This window comes from Penicillium angulare (genome assembly GCF_028827245.1).
Source record: "Penicillium angulare strain IBT 27051 chromosome Unknown utg000009l_segment0_segment0, whole genome shotgun sequence".
NCBI lineage: Eukaryota > Fungi > Ascomycota > Eurotiomycetes > Eurotiales > Aspergillaceae > Penicillium > Penicillium angulare.
In genome coordinates, this window is record NW_026623168.1 from 415,277 (window position 1) to 431,310 (window position 16,034).

At 45.8% G+C, this 16,034-nt stretch overlaps 5 protein-coding genes across 5 annotated transcripts; 4 read left to right on the forward strand and 1 right to left on the reverse strand.

Moving 5' to 3' along the window:
* Positions 1 to 215: 215 nt before the first annotated feature.
* Positions 216 to 1,043, forward strand: N7478_011713 (uncharacterized protein; the record flags this gene model as incomplete). Its single annotated transcript, XM_056927927.1, has 1 exon — positions 216 to 1,043. The coding sequence occupies one exon, from the start codon at positions 216 to 218 to the stop codon at positions 1,041 to 1,043; it is 828 nt and encodes a 275-aa protein (XP_056773654.1).
* A 504-nt stretch (positions 1,044 to 1,547) lies between these two features.
* Positions 1,548 to 5,812, forward strand: N7478_011714 (ankyrin repeat domain-containing protein; the record flags this gene model as incomplete). Its single annotated transcript, XM_056927928.1, has 3 exons — positions 1,548 to 3,130; positions 3,189 to 4,888; positions 4,956 to 5,812. The coding sequence occupies 3 exons, from the start codon at positions 1,548 to 1,550 to the stop codon at positions 5,810 to 5,812; spliced, it is 4,140 nt and encodes a 1,379-aa protein (XP_056773655.1).
* Positions 5,813 to 6,298: 486 nt separating this feature from the next.
* N7478_011715 (alpha-ketoglutarate-dependent dioxygenase AlkB family protein) lies at positions 6,299 to 7,525 on the forward strand (the record flags this gene model as incomplete). Its single annotated transcript, XM_056927929.1, has 1 exon — positions 6,299 to 7,525. The coding sequence occupies one exon, from the start codon at positions 6,299 to 6,301 to the stop codon at positions 7,523 to 7,525; it is 1,227 nt and encodes a 408-aa protein (XP_056773656.1).
* A 540-nt stretch (positions 7,526 to 8,065) lies between these two features.
* N7478_011716 (DUF3431 domain-containing protein) lies at positions 8,066 to 9,306 on the reverse strand (the record flags this gene model as incomplete). Its single annotated transcript, XM_056927930.1, has 3 exons — positions 8,066 to 8,126; positions 8,187 to 8,756; positions 8,990 to 9,306. 3 exons carry the CDS (start codon positions 9,304 to 9,306, stop codon positions 8,066 to 8,068), a joined length of 948 nt encoding a protein of 315 aa, XP_056773657.1.
* A 2,724-nt stretch (positions 9,307 to 12,030) lies between these two features.
* N7478_011717 (uncharacterized protein) lies at positions 12,031 to 12,648 on the forward strand (the record flags this gene model as incomplete). The annotated part of the gene is made up of 2 exons (XM_056927931.1): positions 12,031 to 12,203; positions 12,249 to 12,648. 2 exons carry the CDS (start codon positions 12,031 to 12,033, stop codon positions 12,646 to 12,648), a joined length of 573 nt encoding a protein of 190 aa, XP_056773658.1.
* Positions 12,649 to 16,034: the final 3,386 nt, after the last annotated feature.

The following is a 16,034-nucleotide window of genomic DNA, read 5'->3' on the forward strand; positions in this document are numbered from 1 at the left end:
CCCACATTGACACAGCGTGACTCATGATGCCTAAACTCTGCCTCATCATGATCACAGACCAAGTCTCCACTCAAGCAAATCGAGCTCTCAAGACCTCAAGCTCGACATATAAAAGGGCCATTGACCCATGCACAAAAGCAGTACTTATCAAACAGCCACTTATGACAACAGACACCAGCATATCATTCCAAACACTCACCAATCCCAATTCCAAAATGTCCTCATCACCCACAATCACCCTCTACGACATCGCATTTCGAGCTCCATTCAACACAACAAACACAGCTCCAAACCCATGGAAGTCCCGTCTCGCCCTAAACTTCAAGGCACTCCCTCATAAAACAGAATGGATTCCCCTGCTTCAAATCCCCGAAACACGTAAACGACTCGGCATCGCGCCCGGTCGCAAGTTCGCCGACGGATCAGACTTCTACACATTACCTCTTCTCACGGACTCAAGCACAAACTCCATAATCGGCGACACGATTGACATCGCCATCCACCTGCAGCGAACATATCCCGACACTGGTTCGGGGGATCTATTCCCAGCCCAAAAGCTGGAGTACACATATACACCTGAGTTCGATTTTCCGGCGCCCTTGTCAGAGCACGCGGAGGGGGAATATGGGGAATATGTTCGGTTTAATACCAATGTTGACAATGTGTTTAGCGCGCATTGTGTGCTAATGATTGGTGGGTATATGTTTGATCCTTCGGATGAGGAGGATGTGAAGGCGGAATTTGTTAGGAGAGCTGGTGTGCCGTCTTGGGATTCATTTTTGGTTGAAGGGGAAGCTAGAGAGAAGACGAAAGCTTCGTTTCATAAGGCATTGGAGGGGTTAGCGGATTTGTTGAAGAAGGATCCTTCTGGTCTCTTTATTTTGGGACAAAAGCCTAATTACGCAGATCTCATTGTTGGTGGTTGGTTGCAGTTGACGAAAATGACTCTGCCTGCGGATGAGTGGAAGGAGTTCGCAGGTTGGTATGATGGAGTTTTTGGACAGTTAAGCGATGCTCTTCAGCAGTTTACCCATGTTTACTGAACAGCATTGAAAATTCAATATAAATACTACGATAATCAAAATTCAATACATGCAAAGCACCTATTTGGCGGGCATCCCATGGCTTATATACGATCCAAGGCCCCGAGTCACAGTCTGTACCATGAGAGCCTTGGAAAGAGTACGCGCTAATCCAGTCAAAATGCAAGCAACATTGTCAGTTGATTTCAGGGCTTATCATTAGCCGTGGCTTTATTGGATTTGTCTAAACTCTGAACGACCCAGCTGCCTACAAAAGCAAGGCAAGTGAAGCGTGGCAAAGCCCCAAAAAGCAAACATACAAATATCCCACTGTGTTGACTCCTCTAACACTGTAAGTGCGGCTGTGGAGTTCGTCCAATAGGAATATCCCTATAGACGCTACGCAAGCACTGCCCCGCATAACGTCTGAGGATGACAACAGTTCAACTCTTCCCTGTTCTTCTGACCTAGCCAGAAGTGCTATTGTGACTTGGACTGCTTAATTTGCGACCCCCGTTTACTCATATGGCCCTCCAATCATCGCAAAAAGGAAAGCAACGCCAGCAACTTGAAGTCGACGATCCTACAGAATGTCTTAACCGAGCTTTAACCAAGTTTCAAGACGTTCTGACAACGGAAGAGAAACAAAAGCTCCAAACTATTACAGCAGTCCCAGATGCCGGGGGTGTTGCATTCTTTGTGGCCCAACTTGATGCTGAAAAAGCTATCAAGACAAGAAGAAGCGTCGCTCCACGACTATGTACTTTTCTAAGCGCCACGCAACAATTCGCGGGCGCCGTGGAAACATTCATCAGCTCAAATCCGAAAGTCGCAGCGCTAATATGGGGAGGAATTAAGACTGCTATAACAGTCGCAAGCAATATAGCATCCTATTTCGACAAGGTTACCAACCTCCTCAAAGATATTGGCCTGGTTTGCCCGACCATTCAGCAATTTGGGCAGCTATACCATGGACATACTGGCCTCCAACACGCATTATGTGAATATTACGCCGTGGTAGTCGAGCTGTGTATCAAGCTTATCGAAGTGTCACGGCGAGGAGTAGCTCTCCAAACTATTTCTTCCATTTGGAATCCCTTCGAGTCCGAGTTCAAGCAATTTTTGGATACACTCAAGTCAGCCAGGGCCCAGATAGACGATCAGATATCTCTCGCCTTGAACCAAGCCAACCAGGAGACGAAACAGCTGGTAGAATTTGAGAGCCAAGAGAGCTCATTGTTCAGATCATCTGCCTTGAGCTTTATCAAGAAGTCTTCTCAGCAACAGGAAGAGGCAAAACAATGGCAATTGAATAGGTCAAAACGGGAAAGTGCCTCCTTGAAAATCAAAATCCGACAAAACCTCTCTCCTGTCGACCATATTCTACCCTGGAAACGAATTCTGAAGCAGCGAGTCCACTTAACAGCCCAATGGATAGTCCACGAGCCCGCGTTCGTTGAATGGTTCCAATGTTCTCTGAAATCGATTATTTGGTGTGCGGGAACGATGGGCATGGGAAAGTCTGTTGTGATGTCCAGTGTGGTGTCGTATCTACATACCACGTGCCGTAAGAGGGATTTTGTTTCTCATTTCTTTTGCTTAACCGAGAATGCAGAATCACTGTTGGCAAAAAACATTATTGGTAGCATTACCCGTCAAATACTCGACTCGTTGATCGAGAGGAGTAGCCATGAAGATCTGCTTTCTATCCACGATGAGAGTCAGAACCTTGACACAGATGAGACTGTTCATTTTCTACTCTCTAAGCTTCCCATGGACGGAACCTATTTTATCGTTCTCGACGGTCTGGATGAATGCCAATCAGACCAAATCCGTGAAGTCTCTCGAGCTCTGAAAGCGCTTGTTCAGCAAGAGGATGTCATGTTCAAAATTATATGCGCCGGTCGACCTGAGCTAGAGGATAATTTATTCAAGTGGACTAAACCACAGCAGCGCATTGTTATCGACGAAGGCAAGCTCAACATTGATATTGATCGATACATCACTGCAACTCTCGATGACTGTCTGGAGGAAGGCTTGCTGGTTCTAGGGGATCCAACAATCGTTACAACAATCGCTGACGTTCTACGCGTCGGCTCCCAGGGGATGTAAGTACACTTCGCGTGACTAAGTCGAAACATATCTAATTTCAAAGCATTTATCTAGGTTTCTTTGGGCTGGCTTGTGCATCAGAGACTTGTGCGAGCAAAACAGCGACGAGGAGATACTTGAAGCGCTAAACCATCTCCCACCTGGCTTGACCGAGCTTTTTGATTCCAAGATAAGCCGTATTCAGCAGGGGAAGAATTATTCCAAAGCAATGGATTTGCTTCGATACTGTGGTGTTTTGAAGCGGCCTCTTACCGTTGCGGAGTATAGAGAAATTCTAAGCATTTCCATTGACGACACATCTCTTGACAGTAAGAGACTAGTCAACGACATGAACCGAGTTGTCCGAGGTTGCTTTGGCTTGACATTCATCGATGACGAGGAACATACCATTCACTATATTCACCAAAGCGTCAAAGACCATTTATTTCACACTGAACATCGAGAGAGTGCAAGATTTGAGGGCAAAAGTATTGATAAGCACATTGGCTTTTTATGTTTGACATACTTGAATTTCTCAAACTTCAACGCCCAGTTAATCAAAGTTGATAAAGCCATTGTGGATCCCCTTTATTTCGGCACATCTTCCCTCTCCAAAAACCCACGAGTTCATAGAACGGCGCGACATGTACTATCGTCTTGGATGGGGCATTCTCCAGGCATCAAATTTCGCGAACTGGAGAAAACAGCTTCAGAATCATTTGGGGGATCGCGCTCTCCAGGGTTCAATACCGAAGTTAGGACGCCAAATTTTGCATTTCTCGTTTATGCTAAAGAGAATTGGGCATTACATCTGAGCGATCTAAGAACAGAAGAGACCAAAATGTGGTCCCTTTTTTCCAAGTTCATGGAAGATGACTCCCTGTCTTTAACCCGACATTGGAAGCTACAAACTCAGTCTTCTTCACAGGGCGCTATTGCGTATGCGCGAAACCATGCGTCAGTTCTTTCCTGGCTTTCGGATATTTTCTGCGTCAGTGGACCAGAACTGGCTTGGACAATGAATGAGAAACATTATGCCTTGTTCTTGTACTTTTTAAACGCTAGACCACTAGTCAACCCATATCTGCCGACAAATTATTATGTTGCTCCGTTGATTAATGACGGTAGCACCCACAAATGGGCCGAAATGCTACTTGACATCCCAAGCTTTCGCCTTGCGTGGGCCCAGGCACTGTTCATTGTGGTGGTAGATAAGAGCCTAGGGCAAAGAGAAAGGCACGAAGTTACTCTCAGGTTACTACGCAGAATGAACGATGTTGCAGCAAGGGAAGCACGGTTTGCTCTCGGGGCAGCCTTAAGACGTGCACTCCTTCTAAATCTCGTTCAAACATTTATTCTTCTTTTGAAAATTGATAAACTACTGTACCCAGAGGACAGAGTGATCAATCACGGGACTTCAACATTCTACGTCGATACCTTTCCCGAGAAATTGAAAGACAAACATAGAGGCCCTTTACTTATTGTCTGCGTCTCAAGCGAGAAAAATTGGGCTATGGCAGAAAGGATTCTAGAATCAGGTGCCAATGCCAACATTTCTGACTTTCAGACTGGCAACACGGCCCTTCATTTATCGCTACGATTGACAGCCTCGCCTCGACTTCGCACAACAAAGCAACCCACGCTGATAAAGCAACTCATTCGTCATGGCGTTGACCCAAATCTGCCCAACAAGTCGGGCGAAACAGCCTTTCATGTAGCCATTCAAGTGAGCTCTCTTAGCTTGGTAAAAAAAACTCATCGAAATCGGCGCCTCGGTAAATTTGGAAAACAGCAGCAATGGCAAAACGCCTCTGCATATGGCTGGTCAAAGAAACGATCTAGAATTGTTAAAATGCCTGTTTGCTGCGGGTGCGATCATCGACACGCCAGATCACAATGGGACAACAGTGCTTCATACGCTTACAAAGCTAGGCCGATTGGAAGCCGTTAAAGCGGTTGTCTCTGCTGGGGCCAACGTCAATCTGTGTGATAAAAACGGCAATACGGCGCTTCATAAGGTTGTAATGGCTTTTTATCTAGATATGAACTCTGAAATTGCCGTCGAAATAGACAGACTGGTCTTGATGAGATGCCTCCTGAATGCAGGTGGCAAGTTGAATTTGGCTAATATGGACCGCGTCACTCCTCTCCACATTGTCCTTTCTCGACAGAGCTCGCAATTGGAGCACACATTGATAGATTATCTTATCACATTTTCTACTGATTCTCATCTGGACTACGGGTCTTCTCTATTGTTACTCGAAAAATCTCTCGCTGATCTTGCTCAGGCAAGGTGCTGGCTTGCTGTGAAGTTTTTGGTTGAGCGCGGAGTTTACACAGACATCCCAGGGGAGTTTGGCAAGGTGGCTCTACATTTGGCAAGTGAATGTGACAAACTGGACATAGTTGCTTTACTAGTTGAGAGTGGAAGTAGTCCGAAAGTGCGTGATAAATTTTCGAAAACGCCATTACATTATGCAGCGGCGCAAGGATTCAATGAGGTTGTCTCCTGCCTCTTGAAGGGATCGGATCTGTCGCAGTGTGATCAAACGAGAAGAACCGCATTAATGTGCGCAAGGGATAACGGCCACCGCTCTACGGTGAAGTTACTCTTACCCTTCTCTACTCCCGTTGACCGTTGCGAGCACATAACGGGATTGACCCTGGAAGATTGGGAAGATTGGATCAATATGGGATAGTACTGCTTAAATGGAATAGTACTATGCAAGAGATGAACGTGATGTTCCTTTGTGCTTTATTGCTAATATGCTCCACGTCTGACTCACCAGGCATCATTATAGAGTTTGTGAAAATCATATTAAAACAACGAAAATAAGGAATTTACTTCTGTCTACTTAGAGATGACAAGAGTCGTCGCCGGCTAGTACAGTTCAACCGCAAATTTTGATTCAGTTACCGGCGTAAGCATTCAAGGTGCTGTGCGTAACATGATGGCTTTTGTGTTGATATCGTGGCAATAGCATGGAATAACCCTTGAGATGCTCGTCTGTCGAATCCATCACACTTCCAAATCGGGAAGTCATAGATCAGATCGTACCGACCCGCCCGGCATGACATCACAACCACAAGCCTCACCTTCGATCTTCTTATTTTCGTGTCTAGAACGCGTCGCATCCAATCCTCACATAACACCCTACACTACCCTCTCAAAGCCACTGCACAACATGGCAAAACGAACCCTAGACACATTCTTCAAACCAATCTCACCACCCGCACCACCTAAACGAGCCAAACCCTCCAACGAAGAAGCACAATCAGAAACATCCACCCCAACTCCACCAGAGCCCGAACAACCACCAAGCACCCATCCAACCTACCCAATTCCAATCCCCCAACTACCCTCCCACATCTCTATCTCTCTAACACACGGCACCCCAGCCCGAGAAGGCCGATGCATAACCAACCAACCACACCTGGACCTACTATATTTCCAACCGTATATCACGCGCACAACAGCAAATGAACTATTCAAGTTCTTGCGAAACGAACTCCCTTTTTACAGGGTCCAATACCAAATCAAAAGAGGGGGGATAGAAACACAGATAAATACGCCGAGGTATACGACCGTTTTTGGCGTTGATGATTCGTCTCGTTTTGTTGAATCTACCTCTACATCTACATCTACCTCAAGAGCGGAAGAAAAAACCCAACTCGACACTGAATCACCCACAAACAACAAAATCCTAATAACCACACAAACTCAACTCACCTCACAAACAAAATACACCATCCCCCCACGCCCAATCCCACACTGCCTAGAACACCTCCGCCAAAGCGTCGAAAGCGCAACCGGCTCCACCTACAATTTCTGTCTAGTAAACTATTACGCCAGCGGCGAAGATAGTATATCATTTCATTCGGACGATGAGCGATTCCTAGGTGATAACCCGAACATAGCGTCATTATCATTAGGCGGAGAAAGGGAGTTTCAAATGAAACATAAACCTCCTCAGGGTACGAGCGGAACACCAAGTGTATCCGGTAAAGGAGGATCGGTGTCTCATGGGAAAAGTGTATTTTGTGGGACAGGTACGACGCATTCTCAATTGGGCGGGACGATGTCGCAGGCGCGGACATGTGGGAGTATACAGATGCCAATGCAGATGCAGAACCCTGCAGGACTGCGGGATGGGTCTGGGAGTCAGCAGATTAAAATGCCGCTTGGGTCGGGGGATATGGTTGTTATGCGGGGAGAGACGCAGTCGAATTGGTTGCATAGTATTCCGAAGAAAAGAGGACGAGCTGGTGATGCGGTGCGGGGACGGATTAATATTACGTTTCGGAAGGCTGTTGTACCTGCTGGAACGAATAATTATTATCATTATAATGTTGGATATGGGCCTGTTTATCGGTGGGATGCAGCGAGGGGCGTAATGGATCTAATGAAGTGATTTGTTGATATAGAGTTGAAAACAGCTGATGACAGTTAATCAACTGGATAATTGGATAGACTTTTTATTTGTGGAATATCTCGTTCTGTGAAATTCGGGACGGTAAAATCGTTATTGATTTTTGCATCATAATTTATGCATGTACAGCAAAGGCAAACAGCAACCCATTCCCCGAGTCCGGCTCTCAGTGCATCAGTACAATCAAATGCTGATCGATGCCCGTAGAGCTATGCAATGACGCGATCGCGTCCGATATCTCAAACTCCATGTACATTGCTCCCAAACGAATAGACAGTGAAGCAAGTCATAAAAATGTGCATTGGCGCGGTTCATCGTTCCCTTCGCCATAATGAAGTGAAATCCTTGAAAATAATACAAAGGAAGGCGTAAGGAATAAATAATGTGGGGAGAGAAAAAAAAATGTAAAGAAGAAAGGCGTGAGAAAATACAATGGGTAAGGTTAAAAGGGGGAAGAGAAAGGTAGAAGAGTAAAAGTCGAAGGTGGAGAAGGTGGAAATGTTAGTTGAGGGAGACGTAAAATTAAATGGCGAAGACTTCCTCGCCGTAGACGTCAGCATAGCACTGGAAGGTATCGGGGCAGCTGAGAATAATCATTAGTAAAGACGATGAATTGCGGAGGATGCAGTCGGAATCAACTCACAAGACTGGCGCTTGTCCGAAAATGATGTGCCATGAGTACTCCATAATGTTGGAGGTCACTGTATCAGCCAAGTCGTTATTCAGGACCCAGTTGTACATGCGCTTGTAATCGGAAAGCGGGCGTTTCAGCACTTGGTCCCTAGAGACGGCGAATTGCGAGCAGCATGGAGCCGCGATAGTATCAGGAACATTGTTGTTGCCGAACAATTCTTTCCAGGCAGCGGCATAATGTTTTTCACCGGTGTCGCCTGGCTTCGGGGGTGATCGGAAAGGTCGAATCTCTTCTGGGCAACCGGGGTTCAATTGACAGCGGAGGTTAACGAAGCCCTGTTCTTGGACAAAGTCGCGTTGAAGGGCCCGCACGGAATCCACATTGCTGTTGTCCTGGGTATCGGTGTGCCAGCCGGCTGGCCAGCCGTCGCGATGAGGGTGCAAGAAAACAATGATTGCGGGGAGATCATCGTAGTGATCGACAATGTATTGGAGATAAGGCAAAGCTTCGCGACCTTTGTTTTTCGGAGTATGCGTCGGGGCATTGGTATCGTCGACGGTGTAAATGTAATTGCGCCATCTGTGGGGAATTCGCGTCAGTAAATTTCTTCTTTTCTTTCTTAGCTCTTTTTTTATTTTTTTTTTGTTGGGGGGAGACGAGGGCTCCGCCGAGATGCCGAGTCGCAATCTCTCTGGTAGCGCCCCTGAACGGGAAAGGCCCATATCCACATAATCATAGGCACCGAGATAGTAAGACATCTTCGAGGGGGGACACAGAAAGAAATCTAGCGAGAGAAAAAGTGAGACACATACTCAGCGAGTTCGGCAGAGGCCCATGCGGTATCTTCGTCGCGCAATTTGCCCATAACCAAAACGCCCTCATTTGGAACTTCGATGTTGGTAAGCCGGAACGACAAGCCACTCTCGTGTCTGGTTCCACTTCCCCATTTTCGGTGCAAGGGATCCTGTGACAATCCGGACTGTGGACGAAGAGCGGCGCGGAACGAGGTGGTATCAAAATGCCAGAACGATTGAGGGTCGCGGCCAACTGAGTGGAGTTGCCGGTTGATCAGGGCGAGTGTGAAAATGATCAGCGCGGTAGCTAAACCGACTCGGAGTGACAACCTCATTGCATCTCCCGTTGATATGCACACAACTCTAGAAAACGAGGGAATGGGAGAGGAGGTTGGGGGGTAGAACAGAGAGGGGAGGGGGAGGGAAAGAAGAAGATTAAAAAGTAAAAAAGGAATATTAATTTTTTTTCTCCGAGACACAAGGTCCGTGGATCGAGGGGGAAAAAAGACACGAGAATCTCAGGGACAGACTTGGCGGATCCCCATGCGGAGTAGCGGGAACGAGAGGGTCGACGGCACAGAAAAGTGCAAGAGTTTCGATAAGAGGAAAACAACAACCCCAGAGGAAGAAAATAACGAGTGTGAATTGAGAAGATGAGATGAAGAAGAGAAAGAGAAGAAGAAGAAGAAGAAGAAGGAATGTAACGAGTGAAGTGTGTACACGAGGCAAGAGCTGTACACTTCAGGAAAGAGCGAGAGTAAAATTAATGCAACAAAATAAGGAAGGAACGACCACATGTCTGGGTTGTGATTGGTCAATGCCATACACTTGCATTTAAGACAAGATGGAAGTACCTGATAAGTAGATTTACTATGGTCCCCACATACTAAATCTACCTGCAAGGAACCCTTTCTCTTATCTGCCGATCCATTGTTTTCTTTCCCCCTGGACCCTCTCAGTCTCGCCCCGATCCCACTCTACATCTAGTTCACTGCGATCGGCGGGGCCAGACACAGTCTGTGTACTCTTAGCGGCGGAAAGGGGAAAAATGGGTTCCAAGATACGGAGTACAGCAGCAAAAAATTCCATCACAAAATTTGAAAGTCTTTCGACGTGGTGACGGTTCTTTCGCATTCAAATGCAAGGGGAAGCATCTTTAATGTTGTGCATCTACCCGCGTACATGGACACTGGGGAAACCCCGTGACGCCAGGGGGAAAGCAAACATTCCATCAACATATGGCAATTGATGTCAGAGACACGATCAAAACGAACAAACCTGCGAGGGGGAAAGAAAATCATTACCATGGATTTTGTCCGATCACAGATCTTCAACCATCCATCCACGGAAGTATATCTACAGCAACCTCCGTGTCATTTCTGCTGTCGATCGCGGGAGCTCATGAAAATCATTGTGAACAATCACTCTCGCTCTGACTCCGAGCTACGGATGACTAGCACACCTGGGCAACAGCCTCCCAAGCGAACATGATTCAGATTCAGGGGAAGAAATACGCCCGCAAGCCCCAAGCTGGCCACTAATCGGATCCCGACACAAGCGAAATTAAATTGCACTTGCTGACTGTGGCGGGAGATTGACCGATCCTTTGGAAATTGCACCTCAACCCATAGAATTAAAGACTCCACAGTGCCAAAGCTTAGGCCATCCGTTTTTGATCACCCCGGCACCTCCGGGACCACTTGCTGACCACCATGACCTTCCGCGTTCCTACCACCGTGTTATCAAACACCTGCGCAGACAGCCCTAAAAAAGGGTCATAGGGTGAAACATGCGATAAGCGTCCACAACATCTAGAAAAAAGCACATCCACTGGTTCATCCAAAGTCAACCATGGACTAAGGACTAATCTTAATCCTTTTTCTGATCTAGTGCAATCCTCTACAACACAAAATCCATCCCGCGATCCTGCACCTCTCAACGCTCAACGCTCAACAACTTACTCAGGCGCCCGACATGACTCTCACGCGGTGGAACATACGGTGTGCATTAGAAGACCCACGACCCACTACCCACTACCTGCGCCAAAGCCGAGCCCCACGTCTCGTATACAGGAAATGCAAAGTTTGAATACGATCTAATCATACTTAGTCTCAACTGAGACTCTTCCGCGGAGTTCGCGCCATCTGGTACGCCTTGTCGACACAGAAACAGCAGGCCTCCAACGTCCCTCTTTTTTTTTCCGACTCTTTCCGCTGCGATGAACAGTTTCCCCTGAAGCTGATGCGCGAACAGAAGGATCCAGTAGGGTCAGCAGGCGACATCGTTGCCAGTCCACATCGGAGAAGAATGACATCCACGCATGATATGACTCGCAAATTCTGCGCCATGGTACTACAACATCGCTGAACACTGGCTCCTTCTACCTCTTCAATAACTTCACGTTTGCAGGATTAATCGCCGGTCGGCAATTTGATGGCTTCTCCTATATGCTCTAGCGGTCGCTTATAATAATCGCTTTTAGAAAACTAATAATACTGACATTAACAATCTAGAGCTGGTCCAATAAATTGCCCAGCCCTCTCAACGATATCCCGGTCAGCCTACCAGATAATCTAGGCTGATCCATATCCAGGATAACAGGGATAACCCTGCCAGGGCATCAATCTAAACCCAAAGTTGATGGCAGTTTTACATAGGCAGCGCATATAGACACCAGACAAATGAACGGTACGATAACTAAGAAAATGAGAATAATAGTACATATTTTCAGGGTCCAAACAAAATCATTACTCCATCATTCAGAAGAAAACCAATCAACCCATTTTTAATGGTGACTATCATAATACAAACCGATCCGTCTCTTTCATATAACAAGCTTTTCGATCTTATCTACAACTATAACACTTCAAACCAACCCTGCATCATGATGCTTACGCCAAGCTCAAGATCATAACCCTGTATACTCCACAAAATGACATCACAGCCCAAACCAAAATCCGATGAGATCGAGGTTAATATAATAAACACAAGCCTCAAGGTAAATCCAAATATTCCATCATAAAGATACGCCTAACCCCAGACCATCCGTACTATTCAAAATGCCAATCTCCGAAATAGGTCTCCTGAAGCTAAAACCATCCTACACAATCAAAGACCCGGAGCTTCAAACCCGACTTACAGAAGTCCAAAACGGCCTTCATGAATTCACCTACCACAAATTTTACTTTTTTGAACAAGTCGAGGATCCATCTTTCATTTACCTCTTAGGACAGTGGGAGAGGTTTGAGTCGCATTAAAGAGGTATGCATGGATCAAGCTCGTGGAAGGAACGGGTGAAGGTTATGTCGAAGTATTTTGAGTTTCAGTGGATGGCGCATTACGATTTTTTAATTGAGGATCTAAATCTCGATCTGGATCTGGATATTGGCCAAGGTGTTTTGGAAGTTATGAGGTTTTCTATGGGTGAGGATGAGAAGGAGAGCTTCGCTGATAAAGTTACTAAGGTGCGTTCTGGGTTTGATGGTGCTACTGATGCGAAAGTTCTGAATGGTTGGAAGGTGGATGTGAATCGTGATAAGGAGGAGTATGTTGAACTTGTTGCGTGGAGGGATCTTCGAGCGCGAGAAGAGTTTGTTAACGTGAAAGGTTATGATTTGGAGATATTGAAGGGTTATGCTGAATTCGTGGATGCTCAATTTATCAAACGGGTCCTATGAAAAAAGCAATTGTGTTGATTGTGAATATCAAATTTTCAAACAGTACTAGTCTTCAGGCCAGTTGAATTATTTGAAACTTGAAGAACGTGTACCATTGGACGTCTATTTATTCAAGTTTACAATGCGAGAAACATGAAAAAGCAAAGACCAGTCGACTTGAAATCGAGACTCAGGCTGTCACAATCCAGACACCAGAGTACTGGGAAGGGCAAATTCCAAGAGCTATTGGGCTAACAAAAAGCCAAGAAGAAAAGGCGACGGTTTCTGAGCGCCAGAAAGAGTATCGTGAGAATCTGTCAGAGGAAAAGCATGTGAGTATTTATAGCAAAGAGGTACACAAGGGAGTTAGGGTAAGTAGAGAATGCGCTGACAATCTCTTTAGGTAATGGTACTGGAGAGTACTTTACAGGGCACTCGGGCTGATCCAAATACTGCATTTACCCATTAGAACAAGTACTATATCGACCTATTCTGTTGAGGTTCAAAATGCAGTTATGAGGGAGTGGCACCTTTCTGAAAGATTGTGACGCTTTCTACTGCATTTCAATATTCAATCTTACGTTGAAAATGTCAATTTCGCCACGATACCAAAGAATATAATGCTTGCCTACTGCGTATGATTCTACGAAGCCCTGTGATTTCACATATGGATGACTGTATCTTCATGCTACCTACTTCCTGTTGCTGCTGCCTACTATCCGCTCACTGTTGCACTTGATTATTGTCAGTATAAAAGCCCACGGGTTTCCTCTCTGTGATCATCTCTTGCCACAGCGTATCCACGGTCTCAACAATTTTAAGCTCCATGTGAAAAACTTGAATGAAATCGATTTCTTCTACCTGACGACAACAAGCCTACGACCAAGTAGTGCTCGGAACACGCAAACGAAATGCACGCTTTCAAGGAAATTTTCCCGCTGCCAGTGAGGGATAAACAGGGACACAACTCTCGAACTTTCTTGCGAGTCGCGAATTATTCTCACGACAAGATCATTCCTTTCAATCCAAATGGGGAATGTGTAAACTAAGTGCTCAAATTCCCAAGAGCTGCAGTTCTGTCCCAAACCACCCTAAGAACAGGAAGTACCGAACTTGCAAGATAGGGAGTATGAGACAACTCCAGATCCACATGATTCCTTCATAAAGATCATGTCCCTGGTGGCTTTTTGAGAAAAGCGGTCAGCCAGATCCTTTGATCTCAACTGGAGATCACTGTTATACCTACGAAACCACCAATTCAAAATCAATTCACCAAATAATGGTTTTGCCCCGTCATCACGAGCTCCTCATATCAAACAAAATCACCGTGGCCTTCAGATTAAAGTCGGTCAGACTCGGAACTCATGTTTCCCGCATTTTCACGGCATGTGAAGCCTTCGAGTTTTTAACGCCTATTACAAGGAAATTCTATCAAATATCATGAGCATCACGTCCTATAAGACCTAAACAAATCCGCAAGGAACTTGAACGAGATGGATCAAAGTACCAACCGCAATTCAAGTTCGATCTTGCAGGACATGCCTGTGCCTACTACTCCCGGCCGACACTTGTATATATATATTCAGGCTTCCAGTTTTCGCCAAAATCCAAGATCACAATTTAACATTTTGATGAATTCCCAGTAATGCTTTCAAATATACTGGAATGTACTATCAGAACCTGCCGTAAATAGTAAGGAATGTATCAAGTAGAGTTTTCTTCAGTAACTCAAAGTATTTCTTGAAGTAAGCTGGTATTAGTTAACATGAACATGGAATAGAGCCTGAGGCAGCAATAAATATCGGTGCCTCAGGCCGCACATTCACAAATCCTTCATCAACCAGTTGGCAGATAGAACTTGAATGTCCCACTTAAAACTTGAATCAGATCCTTCAAGTCTCAATTTTGAGTTGGGGCCGGGGCAAAAATCACCTAGGCGATGTTCAAACATTGCTTGCCCCCGACCGCAAACCCATGGATCAAAACAAAGGCAATCTACAAAATGAAAGTTTTACTTCCTCCCAATCCCAGAAACACATTATTCTACTGGTATGGATGGATCCCAACACCATCCTGTAGAACGGTTCATAGAAAGTTCTTTTCTTCGTGAACTCGCAAATCATCTCTTGGCTGACAGACGCCACCGTCGATCAATTTAAGCTCTCGTCCAGAAACCATCCAAATCCTAACTTGAACCAGTATACAAGTAGATGGAAAAGCAAACCTACGAATCCGACCAAAGTTTCTACATCGGTATCTCATCAAGCCACAACTCCAAACATATCTATGTAGTAAAGACAGCTTGAAAAGATTTTTCCGTCAATGCCGGTGTCTTCCGAGGCATCCGACGCGTAATCACTCTCCTCGGTCTCCGCTCTTCTCCAGCTTTGCTCGGTTAGGATGGAGAACTTGAACGGAGAACCCCATTCATTGCCTCGTGGTTAACTTAACAAGGGGAGCCTCATCCCTTATTCTCCCGCGTGTCAATCCGAGTCTGAGTCCCTTCTTCTCCGGACCGGATAAAGCAGCCAACATTACGGCTGTGGCGTTTGCCCCTCGAGAAACCAAGGTTATACCGTACCTGGAAGTGTAAGGGTTAGGAATACCAGTTATGCCACTCAGGCTGCAATCCGCTGTCAGCCTTGTTCAGTTCGGCCGAACAAAACAGCTTCGTTAACCCGGGTATTCGGTATCCTAAGGCCTGGCAATCACAAAGATCTTGTACGATCCAATGAATTGATTAAATGTGACAAAAATTAAATAAAATTAAATAAATTAAATTATATACTTTCTCTCCGGCTGAACCACGGCAGAGTTTCCTTTGTTCATTCATGACAGCCGCGGTGTTGGGATGAAATGACGTCGGCCCGGGATCGTCCCAGCGGGTCACGGCCAGAACGAAGAATCTTGTTTTTGATCATGATTTCCGCGTCATGGGCTCCCAGGTACCCTCAATCTTTTCTACAAGTAGAAGTATACGTATGTATTTACAAAAACCCGCTGGGGATCTGGGGGCCAGGGCGTCGTGCATGGACGATCGAAGGAATGGGGAGGAGAGAGAGGAGAGAGGAGAATAGACTGGGGAAAATCCTAGACATGGAGACAGTCAAGTAGGCTGTATCATCCTGGCCCCAGGCTGTTCATTGTTCCAATCATCGTCCAGAGAGAGGTCCAGTCCAGTAGACCAGTCTTTCTCCATCGGCAATGGGAGATTAAACGACGCGCAATGTAATTTCGGACTATACGCCGCGGTCGCTAGTCGCTCTAGTTGAGCCTCGAGTGGTTAAACATTATCCCCCGCGTTTTCGTCGCTTCTCGTGTCATGAGGTTCTCGTGGAAAAAAAAACAAATTGACACTTTTCTTTTCCTTTCAAATGATATCCAAAGAAGAGTTTTTATCTGAACCA